The sequence below is a fragment of the Xyrauchen texanus genome, chromosome 13 (assembly GCF_025860055.1).
Source record: "Xyrauchen texanus isolate HMW12.3.18 chromosome 13, RBS_HiC_50CHRs, whole genome shotgun sequence".
NCBI classification, from domain to species: Eukaryota; Metazoa; Chordata; class Actinopteri; order Cypriniformes; family Catostomidae; genus Xyrauchen; species Xyrauchen texanus.
The window spans coordinates 38772140-38785391 of NC_068288.1; the positions used below are offsets into that span (position 1 = coordinate 38772140).

At 38.9% G+C, this 13252-nt stretch overlaps 1 protein-coding gene across 3 annotated transcripts in view; it reads left to right on the plus strand.

The window, feature by feature from the left end:
• The window catches only part of LOC127654358 (protein polybromo-1-like), a 30465-nt gene continuing 17213 nt past the window's right edge, over window positions 1-13252 (plus strand). For 2 of the 3 annotated variants that reach the window (XM_052141495.1, XM_052141497.1), the window contains exons 1-12: window positions 1-129; window positions 779-975; window positions 2465-2562; window positions 2709-2856; window positions 2938-3090; window positions 3201-3317; window positions 3489-3557; window positions 8880-8978; window positions 9771-9856; window positions 10048-10139; window positions 10527-10734; window positions 11303-11444. In XM_052141495.1, coding sequence (XP_051997455.1) covers window positions 790-975; window positions 2465-2562; window positions 2709-2856; window positions 2938-3090; window positions 3201-3317; window positions 3489-3557; window positions 8880-8978; window positions 9771-9856; window positions 10048-10139; window positions 10527-10734; window positions 11303-11444 — 1398 coding nt within the window. In that variant the 5' untranslated portion in view covers window positions 1-129; window positions 779-789. The remainder of the gene's footprint in view (window positions 130-778; window positions 976-2464; window positions 2563-2708; window positions 2857-2937; window positions 3091-3200; window positions 3318-3488; window positions 3558-8879; window positions 8979-9770; window positions 9857-10047; window positions 10140-10526; window positions 10735-11302; window positions 11445-13252) is intronic. The other variant, XM_052141496.1, reaches the window with a different exon arrangement.

Sequence of the window (13252 nt, forward strand, 5' to 3'; positions counted from 1 at the left end):
TGATTGGAGGAGGAGGGGCGTTGTTTGTTAGCCATTCAACGCTGCCTGCTGGCTAACAGTTGCTGCACTGTTGATACTGAGAGGGATAATTCTTCAATACTCTAACAAATTCACAATTTTATAATACGGGTATGTGAGCTTGTTTGTTCCCGAATACGTTTGTCATTTCAGAGAGATTAATATAAGCAACCGATCTGTGCTTTATAGAGAAGTGAAGAGCCCTAGCAAAACCGCTCTTTTGTTTGACTGAAACACGGCACGTGGATTGGTTGTCTACGGATTGTTTACCGGAAGATTAGCAGCACGGCTAATGTGCTATTCATACGTTCAACGGTAGTTTACAATCGAGAGCATCACAGATTGTATGCTGTTTACTGTAAAGCAGCAACTGGTTTTCCACCCGCCGTTAAGAAAGGTCTAAATTAAAACATTAATGTGGTGAATATTAAATTAGTGCCCAAAACTTTTCTTTGTGTGTCATAAACGGGTCAGTTGTGGATTGTTTATAATCAGTAGCTCATAATTTGACTTGCCTATAAACAGCATCTATTTAACGGCAGACACAACTGTGTACCCTGAAAAGCTGCTCGTTTGTGGAGACGTTAGACTCTTCAAAATCCTTTTGCTTTAATGATACATTAATTGCAGTCTTCTCCGAGAGGAAATTAATTGCAGTCTTCTCCGAGAGGGACTTAAAGGCACTCTCCGTAGCTGTAGTCCACCATTTGGCTTTTATTCTGACTTGTCATCAAATGTAGTGTGTTTGGACCATCAACAGGTACCGTTTAAATGGGCTCCAAAAGAAGACGGGCAACTTCTCCCTCCAGCAGTGTCAGAGGAGACTTTGATGATGCCACCACGTCCACCCCAGTCAGTGGATGGAAAAGGAGGAGAGCTTCCACTGCCCCTTCTGTTGATCAAGTAGGCCTGCACAATCCTCTACGGACACGTTGGAGAAAGAATCGCCATTGGCTTGTAATTTTTAGTTTTTACTCGCCAGACTTTTGATGATATGTAAGCGTAATGCAACTAAAAGATATTAAGCAAACTGGGAAGGTGCATCTTCACACACACACACATATTTTATATATATATATATATTAGTATTCATATAGATGACTTCACATGCTATAGTATGTGAGAGTGTATATTTTATCTCATTTGTTTTTTATAATTTTAATTACATTATTGATAGCTAAGAGCTACTTCCATAACACACTCACAGCAGAGATGAACATCATATTATGGGTGGAGATGAAAACAAACGTTTGGGGGTACATTGCTGTATATATGACAATGGACAAAAGTGTGAAGTTGATTAAACAGTTCAACATTGAGACTTAACATTAATTCATATATATTTATTCTTACAATGAGTGTTTCAGGTTTAACACAAGTTAAATTCTATTGACAGTGTTTGTGGCATACTGATGATTACCACATCAATTATTTGAGACTCATCCCTCTTTATCTAAAGAAAAAAGAAATGCACTCAGTAAGACACAACGTAACTGGGTCCAATTAATGCAACATGAAATGCACATTGGGGCCTGGGTAGCTCAGCAAGTAAAGATGCTGTCTACCATACCTGGAGTCACAAGTTCGAATCCTGGGCATGCTGAGTGACTCCAGTCAGGCTTCTTAAGCAACCAATTGGCCCGATTGCTAGGGTGAGTAAAGTTATGTTGGGTTAACCTTCTTGGTGAGGTGAGTTGTGAGTGAATGGCGTGAGCCGACACACGCTAAGTCTCAGCAGTAATGCACTTAACAAGTCACGTGATAAGATGCCGGATTGACTGTCTCAGACGTGGAGGCAACTGAGATGCATCCTCTGCCACCCGGATTGAGGCGAGTCACTACGCCATCATGAGGACATAGAGCGCATTGGGAAATGGGCATACCAAATTGGGGAGGAAAAAAACATGAAATGCACAGTGTTTATCAAAAGTATAGCCACAATACTTAAGCATAATGCAAGCTAACATGACTCTAGTGTGAAAAAATGGCATAATATACTTGTCTGTGTAAAGTTATCTGGTATTTAATCTCCATTGTCATGATGACTTAATGCCGTAAAACCATGTAGATGTAAATACCTTTCAAACCTTTCACTCGACGCTGTTGTCATCATTCACTTCTGTTTCTGAACAAGCCACCGTGTTATCATGTTTATGATCAGACGCATGGCGAGAAGACGCATTTGAGTATGAACGCTGCCTGAACAGGACAGCTGCTTTGTGTTTTTGAGCATGATAGCGACTGGCCAATAAACATGCTTGCTGCTTGCGTTTACCAATCATAACTCTGGGTTTAGAATTCAGTCAGCCCTTGCAATTTTGAGTGCTGCTATGTGTACTTTAGTATATTGAAACTACTGGTCTTGATACCTAATGATTAAGTATAGTTACTGTGCTTTATACTGGCTGATTTTCTCAGTTAGTTGACTTATGTGTTTCATTGTTAGATTGCTGTGTGCAATGAATTGTACAACACTGTCAGAGATTATAAGGATGACCAGGGCAGACAGATCTGTGAGCTGTTTGTTCGTGTACCAAAGAGGAGGTAACAATATATTATTTGTCTTTTGAATTGGTATACATTTATTTTTTTATGGTGTATGTATTTATAATGTTGTAAATGTCATGAAGTATTTAGGATGCTGTATGCAACATCCGTTAAACCCACTTTTACCCTTCTTTCTTGTCTAGGATCCAGCCAGACTATTATGAGGTCGTGAGCCAGCCCATAGATATGATGAAGATACAACAGAAACTTAGGGCAGAGGAATACCAGGATGTAGAGCAATTCACAGCAGACTTTCAACTGCTTATTAACAACGCCAAAACGTACTATCAGGTGAGTTCGCTTTTACAATTACATCTTTCTAATTCACAAACTCAGAAACTGTAAAGTTGCCTTTTTGATCTCTTTCAACAGACTGACAGTGCAGAGTATAGGGCAGCCTGTAGGCTTTTGAATATCTTCCTGTCCATGAAGAATGAACTGCTCCAGGAAGGGGAAGGAGAGGAGGCAGATGATGATGAGGAGGGTGAAGACATTGAGAACCCTAGTGCTTCCATGGAGGAAGAGGTAAGGAAAACCAACAGATTTCATTTGGACATTTTGTGTAAGTGTTTGCATATCTTTCTTAATGTTTACCTAGACCGATATTTTATTTTCTATTTGTTGTTGCTAATCAGATAGCACCAAGTTATCTGAAAGCTATATTAGAGCAGCTCTTGGAGGCCATTGTGTCATGCACTGATTCATCAGGGAGGCTTATTAGTGAGCTCTTCCAGAAGCTTCCCTCTAAACTGGTAAATATCAATTATACAGCACCTTACCCCCACCCTAGTGCAGATAATAATTTCAGACCTGTTTATTACTTTCAGCAAAACATGCTTGGGTTCCTTAGTGATATTTAAAGTGTTAATTGTTGTTTACTTTGACTGATTAGTTTCTCCTTTTCCTACTCCTTTCCTTCTCAGCATTATCCAGACTACTATGCTGTAATAAAAGAACCAATAGATCTGCGTACTGTGTCTCAGAAGATACAGGTGTGTGGGACTTTGATTGTTTAATAATAATTGCAATGCTCAATGTTTATTTTTTGGAGCTGATTTAAAAAAACTAATAAATCAGCTGTGAAGGGATTATTAGACACTGTTATTTAAAGGAGGCCTATTATTCCCCTTTTACAAGATGTAATATAAGAATGTGTCTGTGAAGTTTCAGCTCAAAATACCCCATGGATCATTTATTATACCATGTTGTAAATATCTCTTTTTAGGTGGAATCAAAAACATGTGGTTTTTGTCTCTTATTTCATGTCTCTTTTAATGCAAATGAGCTGCTGCTCCCTGCCACCTTTCAGGAAGAGGGCTGTGTCTTTACAGCTTGTGAACAGCGTAAAAAAAATAAAATAATCTGCTTCATGGTGATTTTTCACAAGTGACAAAACTGGCAAAAAGTTATTGATATTTCTTTTTTTTAAATGTACATAGTATTGCTAGCTAATATTTATTTAGCAAATTTCAAAGAAGAAGCCAAAAAACGTTTATATAAAAAGAAGAGGCTCGCCGAGTAGTATATGTATACTACAGCAACAACAACTCCGAACCAATGTGACTGACAGCATAAATACCGGAGTTCAGCCATATATGTATGAACCAGAGTTGGACACTGATGAAGGAGAGACTCCTGCAGAAGTCACAACTGTGAAACTGAACCAGGATGTTTCTGAATGGTTATTGACACTACATAGCTTTGGTCAGTCAGTCTTGCAACAAACATCCCTCGTGGTACTGATATGTTGTGCAGATGTGCTGGCCTTTGCAAGTAAACATTCCACTTTTAGTATAACACTCTTATGTTCACAGAAAATGTACATAGTTTTCAAAACCAAAATCACCTTACTGCAGGTGTCCTCAATAGGCGGAGAGACAAATGTTTGGCCTGCGCTAAAGATGTGTTCACTCAAAATCCTTGACAAACTTCAGATGAAAGGTCTATACACAGCATGCTTAAAAAATAAAAAGGAAAGAAAAACTATATGACCCCTGTACATTAGGTGGCACTGTTGCTGTTCTAATTTGCCATGACTGTTTCATAATGTTCTTTCCATGGTGTTAATGCATTCTGAGGAGTATATAATCTGTGTTTTTATATGAGTGAGATGAGTAAATAGCACTGTTGCACAAGTATACGTCCTATTTATATTTGCCCATGTACACTCACCTAAAGGATTATTAGGAACACCTGTTCAATTTCTCATTAATGTAATTATCAAATCAACCAATCACATGGCAGTTGCTTCAATGCAATTAGGGGTGTGGTCCTGGTCAAGACAATCTCCTGAACTCCAAACTGAATGTCAGAATGGGAAAGAAAGGTGATTTAAGCAATTTTTAGCATGGCATGGTTGTTGGTGCCAGACGGGCCGGTCTGAGTATTTCACAGTCTGCTCAGTTACTGGGATTTTCACGCACAACCATTTCTAGGGTTTACAAAGAATGGTGTGAGAAGGGAAAAACATCCAGTATGCGGCAGTCCTGTGGGTGAAAATGCGTTGTTGATGCTAGAGGTCAGAGGAGAATGGGCCGACTGATTCAAGCTGATAGAAGAGCAACTTTGCCTGAAATAACCACTCGTTACAACCGAGGTATGCAGCAAAGCATTTGTGAAGCCACAACACTCACAACCATGAGGCGGATGGGCTACAACAGCAGAAGACCCCACCGGGTACCACTCATCTCCACTACAAATAGGAAAAAGAGGCTACAATTGGCAAGAGCTCACCAAAATTGGACAGTTGAAGACTGGAAAAATGTTGCCTGGTCTGATGAGTCTCGATTTCTGTTGAGACATTCAGATGATAGAGTCAGAATTTGGCGTAAACAGAATGAGAACATGGATCCATCATGCCTTGTTACCACTGTGCAGGCTGGTGGTGGTGGTGTAATGGAGTGGGGGATGTTTTCTTGGCACACTTTAGGCCCCTTAGTGCCAATTGGGCATCGTTTAAATGCCACGGTCTACCTGAGCATTGTTTCTGACCATGTCCATCCCTTTATGGCCACCATGTACCCATCCTCTGATGGCTACTTCCAGCAGGATAATGCACCATGTCACAAAGCTCGAATCATTTCAAATTGGTTTCTTGAACATGACAATGAGTTCACTGTACTAAAATGGCCCCCACAGTCACCAGATCTCAACCCAATAGAGCATCTTTGGGATGTGGTGGAACGGGAGCTTCGTGCCCTGGATGTGCATCCCATCAACTGCAAGATGCTATCCTATCAATATGGGCCAACATTTCTAAAGAATGCTTTCAGCACCTTGTTGAATCAATGCCACGTAGAATTAAGGCAGTTCTGGAGGCGAAAGGGGGTCAAACACAGTATTAGTATGGTGTTCCGAATAATCCTTTAGGTGAGTGTATTTTGCAACGAGTATATTCCAAACGGACTTCCGGCACCAACTCCTGTTTTTTTTTTATTTATTTTTGATAATGCCTGGATCATGTAACACAAGGTACTGTGATACAAATTACACTTGGAATTCTGCACAATAAGAATAACACTGTACAAAAAAAAGAATTGATATATAGGCTAATATTTAAACTAATAATTTTTTTTTTTTCAGCAGGCAAAGTTGTGTAGTTTTGTGTATCTATATACAAACAAAATGTTCATAATTATTTGAATTAATAAAACAGGCTAATGTTACTGAGAAAAATAACTAATAAAATAATTTTAAAAAGTTTAATAATATAAACAACAATAGTATTAGTAGTAGTAGTAATAATAGCAGCAGCACAGACCGTTTGTCATTACATCAATGACCGTGGCCCTTGACTTTGTATTGTTGACAGAATTTGGCCCTTGGTGGAAACTAATTGGGGAACCCTGCCTTACTGTATTGTGCATACTAAACGTGCAGTTATGAATTATAAAGACAGTAAGCTAAAAATAATGACATTTGGTTTCCGTGAATACAATCAGAGACAATGGTAACTTTAGCTGGAACATGAACAGTTGGTACTGATCCATACTTTGAGAATCAATTGTTTTTGAAAATCCTGCTTTATATTGATACTCATTCACAAAGCAGTCCGGTGTAAAATGATTTGAACAAACATACACCGTTTTTTTGTATGTTTTGGGGGCACATTTCCTTCAAAAACCAAACTTGTCCACTGCGTCTTCAGTGGCTTTGATGCCAGGAATACAGTGAGGGAAAGAAGTATTTGATCCCCTGCTGATTTTGTACGTTTGCCCACTGACAAAGAAATTATCAGTCTATCATTTTAATGGTAGGTTAATTTGAACAGTGAGAGACAGAATAACAACAACAAAAATCAAGAAAAACGCATGTCAAAAAGTTTATAAGTTGAATTGCATTTTAATGAGGAAAATAAGTATTCGACCCCCTCTTAATCAGAGATTTCTGGCTCCCAGGTGTCTTTTGTACAGGTAACGAGCTTAGATTAGGAGTGCACTCTTAAAGGGAGTGCTCCTAATCTGTTTTTTACCTGTTTAAAAGACACCTGTTCACAGAAGCAATCAATCAATCAGATTCCAAACTCTCCACCATTGCCAAGACCAAAGAGCTGTCCAAGGATGTCAGGGACAAGATTGTAGATCTACACAAGGCTGGAATGGGCTACAAGACCATCGCCAAGCAGCTTTGTGAGAAGGTGACAACAGTTGGTGCGATTATTCGCAAATGGAAGAAACACAAAAGAACTGTCAATCTCCCTCGGTCTGGGCTCCATGCAAGATCTCACCACGTGGAGTTGCAATGATCATGAGAACGGTGAGGAATCAGCCCAGAACTACAGGGGAGTATCTTGTCAATGATCTCAAGGCAGCTGGGACCATAGTCATCAAGAAAACAATTGGTAACACACTACACCGTGAAGGACTGAAATCCTGCTGCGCCCGCAAGGTCCCCCTGCTCAAGAAAGCACATGTACAGGCCCGTCTGAAGTTTGCCAATGAACATCTGAATGATTCAGAGGAGAACTGGGTGAAAGTGTTGTGGTCAGATGTGACCAAAATCAAGCTCTTTGGCATCAACTCAACTTGCCTTGTTTGGAGGAGGAGGAGGAGGAGGTATGCTGCCTATGACCCCAAGAATGCCATCCCCACCGTCAAACATGGAGGTGGAAGCATTATGCTTTGGGGTGTTTTTCTGCTAAGGGGACAGGACAATATCACCGCATCAAAGGGACAATGGATGGGGCCATGTACCATCAAATCTTGGGTGAGAACCTCCTTCCCTCAGCCAGGGCATTGAAAATGGGTCGTAGATGGGTATTCCAGCATGACAATGACCCAAAACACACAGCCAAGGCAACAAAGGAGTGGCTCAAGAAGAAGCACATTAAGGTCCTGGAGTGGCCTAGCCAGTCTCCAGACCTTAATCCCATAGAGGGAGGGAGCTGAAGGTTCGAGTTGCCGAACGTCAGCCTCAACCATAATGACTTGGAGAAGATCTGCAAAGAGGACCGGGACAAAATCCCTCCTGAGATGTGTGCAAACCTGGTGGCCAACTACAAGAAACGTCTGACCTCAGTGATTTCCAACAAGGGTTTTGCCTCCAAGTACTAAGTCATGTTTTGCAGAGGGGTTGAATACTTATTTCCCTCATTAAAATGCAATTCAATTGATAAAATTTTTGACATGCGTTTTTCTGGATTTTTTTTGTTGTTATTCTGTCTCTCACTGTTCAAATTAATCTACCATTAAAATTATAGGCTGATCATTTGTTTGTCAGTGGGCAAACGTACAATATCAGCAGGGGATCAAATACTTTTTTCCCTCACTGTACATGAAGACACTTATGTTCACTTTTACAGCCAACAACAGAACACATATAACGCTTACGAAGCTGAGACATTATTCTTCTCACTGTATCTGCTCCAGTGCGGAAAAAAAATGGCGGATTGTGTATAGATCACTCAGGGGAGGATATATTATGATAATAGTGTGGAGTCCATCACCAGTCATGAGCAAGGCCTGCTCTAATGTCATATCACTTTAGAGCAGAAACGAAAACCATTCATTTAGAAATATAAGAAAGAGGAGTGTGTGGACTTTTAACTTTGTAGGGTGGTTTTGTACACACACTGCCGACTCACATTTATGTACTAACACCATGTAAAAGTGAATTTTGCATAATAGGTCCCCTTTAATAAGTCTGACATTAGTTTATGTAATACTGGTCTGTTATAAACGGTTGTAAATGTAATCTTTTAAAAATGCATATTGCATAATTACTATAATGTTATATGCTATTACTATATTTCTTGTTAACATCTTTATAACTGAAGTTGTATGTTTTGATAACATCAACATTTATGTTTGTTGTAGGCTGGACATTACAAATCTATCAGTGCCATGGCCAAGGACATTGATCTTTTGGCGAAAAATGCCAAAACCTACAACGAGCCAGGATCTCAGGTTTTCAAGGTTTCTAAACTTTAAATTCCTCAATGTTGTAAATCCTCCATGTAAATTATGTCCATTATTATTTTAAGTCATCGTAATGGGTTTTAACACTTAGTGACTTCATGTGTTTTTGCTTATCGGATGGCCATCTATGAAAAGACTGTGTAAACGCCCCTCAAGCAGGATTCGAGACGTGTATATAAATCCAATCACTCCGGAGGTGGTTTGAACTTTTACTCCACCCAAACTGCACTACGTCAGCATAGAGAAAATTCAAAACATAACAGCTGATACCAAGTATTTACAGGGGCTCGTGTTGAACAATAAATAATAAAAAGTAACTGATGCACTTTGTTTGAGAGACAGTACTTATTTCTTTATTTTATTGACACAGATCACAGACGAAACTAAAACTAAATGCTGAATGAGCACAGCTGACGCGCATGGACATATCTTAACTAAAACAAAATACACCACAAACCAGTACAAACACACATGGTCACATGCGCATTTGGCAAAGTCACTTGGATTAAAATAATAAATCACATCTTCTAAATTTGCTGCCTGCATTAGAATAATCACGGAAGTGAACTCCATTTATTTGCATATCATGCGGGAATGGGTGATTGGATTTATTTCCATTTTGCGGAGACACTGATGTGGCAAGTGTAAATGGTTAGTGCTTATTCAATCGGATAGCAATCTGATCTGTAAAAACACAAAGTGACCAAGTTTAAATTCCCTCATAGGGACACAAATTGTAGCTCTTTTTTTGAAGATGTTCTTAGTAATTTATTGTCTCTTTTTCTAAAGGATGCACAAACAATTAAGAAGGTCTTTTCCCAGAGAAAGATAGAGATCGAGCAGAGTGAACCCATTAAATCCAGCCTACGCATCAGGTACTTCCTTTTTTCTTTTTTGTTTGTTTAGAGCTGTTAAGCTGTGACATCAGATTGTAGATGAATCCATAAAATCCTTGGCTCGAAAATGCTCATTCTTTTCTGCGTTTTTGGACTACAACCTGAACAGCTCCATTTAGGAGGCATCTTTGAAAATAATCACAACACATATATGTATATGTGTGTGTTAGAAACCGGAGGTCTGCTCAGGGGGACCGTCTGTCTGCCCTCACCATGGCCCTTCAGGCAGGGTCCGAAAGTGATGAAGACTCACTGCTTTCAGGTATATATCCACAGTCCCCCATTTGATGTCCATTGTTAGAGTTTACATGTACAGCAAAATGCTTATAACTATCAAAAGCTCATTGTAGAACCTTTTTTTTAGGATTGACACGCAAATCAGTAAACCCACAATGACGTTTAAGGCTAAATTTGGTGTAACAGGCAAAAATCTGGGTGACCTTTCCTCAACAGAGCATCAAGTACATTACCTAACACTTTGTCGGCTTAATATGCCAAATCAGAGTAAAATTGCGCATTTAAACACCCTCAGAGTACCTTCTAACTGTGTATTTGAGAGTCTGCCAAGTCCTCTTATCCATGAAAATCCTACAACTGAATATTCTGAAGGATTCTTCTTTGTGCCTTTGTTTATCCATCACTTTCTCAGGCTCTGTGCGATATGACTCTGGAGAGATTGAGGCTGATTGTGGTCTCAGTTCTAACGACCCAATCTTCCAGCTGTACCAGGCAGTGCGCGGGGCACGAAGTGTTCAGGGGAAGCTTCTTGCTGAACCGTTCCTTCAACTGCCCTCACGCAGGGAATACCCAGACTACTACCAGCAGATCAAAAACCCCATCTGCTTACAACAGATCAGGTATGTGGAGACCCCACATCGCCTTCTGATAGACAGTGGGGTCCATTGTCTGAGACATATTTTTAATATTTAATATTTGAATATAAATATCCTATAATTTAAAAAAAATTAAAAATTATTAATTAAAGTATTATAAGTATTAAAAATTATAGTATCAGTGTAACAATGGAATTGATACATATACATTTCAGAAAACAATTTCAGAATTTATTTTCTGAATGTATTATTTTACTTCAATGAAAGCATGCACTCAAGCTGGCAAGGACACCATAAGTTTATGCAATACCTGGTGCTCCATGGAATCCAAATAACATTATCCCAAATAGCTTACATAGTTATAGTTACATAGTAATAGTGCACATGTCAAATATTTATTCATTAAAATGTTTTTACATTTTTCAAAATCCACAAACTTTGTTTATTTTCCAGTTTAAGTTGGATTTGCATCCCAGATTTTTAGTGTGGTTTCAGGCTTTTGGACCCTACCAGATGTTTTTACATTTGATTCATTCTTGATAAATGAAAACTGTAGATTCTTACACATTTTCTCCATCTTTTTGCCATACAGGGATAAAATGAAGAGCGGGGAGTATGATGGAGTTGATCAGATTGAGGCTGACCTCACACTCATGTTTGAGAATGCTAAACGCTACAACATGGCCAACTCCACCATATACAAACGGGCTCAAAGGCTACAGCAGATAATGCCGGTTAGTCAGCTTTAACAACTAAGACTTTGTTCCAAAACCTTGTTATCTGCCTTGCTGTCTTCATACACCGGCAGCAACTCTGAATGCCACACAACTAACCCTTGACATAAAATTGATTCCAATAGAGTTTGTTTTGGTTTGTTGCTAAACTTTCATCTATGCTCTATTAAGCATTAAAACATGCATACACTGGCGGCCAGAAGTTTGGAGTAATGTGCAGATTTTGCTCTTATGAAAAGAATTTGGTACTTTTATTCACCAAAGTTGCATTCAACAGATCACACTCTTTTCCATGTATCTGTTGAAGTGATGGCTGCTGGATATGAGACCTGTCTAGATTTGATAAAAAAATGACACTTTTCTAATAGTGATGGTGCTGTTTTTTTTTTTTACATCAGAAATGTGCTGACTTTGTGATCAGCTGAATGCCACTTTGGTGAAATAAAGAACCAATTTCCTTTATGAAACAGCAAAATCTGTACATTATTCCAAACTTTTGGCCACCTGTGTGTGTGTACATGCATGCATACATACATACATACACACACACACAGATGGCCAATATATATATTAGGGCTGTCAATCGATTAAAATTTTTAATCGAATTAATTATATGGTGTCCCGATTAACGTCTCTGGTGTGTTGCGTCATAAACAAAAAATGTTTAGGTCACTGTGTCAAGTTAAATATAGTTAATAATCAATCTTTAAACACATCTTGATATCCCTTAGATCGCATTAGCGCTCTGAGTGTTTTGAACGCAAGAATGTAACGCATTTTGTTGTTCTGACTACTGAAGTGTTTTATTCACTGTGTAAACTGCGTGTTGCTCATACAGCTGAAATTTCACTTACTGCCTTCTGGAGCAAACAGGTGGTACTGCAAGCTTGCATTTCTCAGGAATCTGCCTTGTTATGGTCCATGGGCATGTGATTAATTGCGTAAATAATTTTTAACGTGTTATTATTTTGTAAAATTAATCGCACTGAATTAACGCGTTAAATCGACAGCCCTAATATATATATATATATATATATGTATATGTTTTACTAATATACAGGTGAAACTTGAAAAATTAGAATATCATGCAAAAGTTCATTAATTTCAGTAATTCAACTTAAAAGGTGAAACTAATATATTATATAGACTCATTACAAGCAAAGTAAGATATTTAAAGCCTTTATTTGATATAATTTTGATGATTATGGCTTACAGCTTATGAAAACCCCAAATTCAGAATCTCAGAAAATTAGAATATTGTGAAAAGGTTCAGTATTGTAGGCTCAAAGTGTCACACTCTAATCAGCTAATTAATCCAAACACCTGCAAAGGGTTCCTGAGCCTTTAAATGGTCTCTCAGTCTGGTTCAGTTGAATTCACAATCATGGGGAAGACTGCTGACCTGACAGTTGTGCAGAAAACCATCATTGACACCCTCCACAAGGAGGGAAAGCCTCAAAAGGTAATTGCAAAAGAAGTTGGATGTTCTCAAAGTGCTGTATCAAAGCACATTAATAGAAAGTTAAGTGGAAGGGAAAAGTGTGGAAGAAAAAGGTGCACAAGCAGCAGGGATGACCGTAGCCTGGAGAGGATTGTCAGGAAAAGGCCATTCAAATGTGTGGGGGAGCTTCACAAGGAGTGGACTGAGGCTTCAAATGTCGTATTCCTCTTGTCAAGCCGCTCCTGAACAACAAACAACGTCAGAAGCGTCTTCCCCTGGGCTAAAGAAAAAAAGAACTGGTCTGTTGCTCAGTGGTCCAAAGTCCTCTTTTCTGATGAGAGCAAATTTTGCATCTTATTTTTTGCAT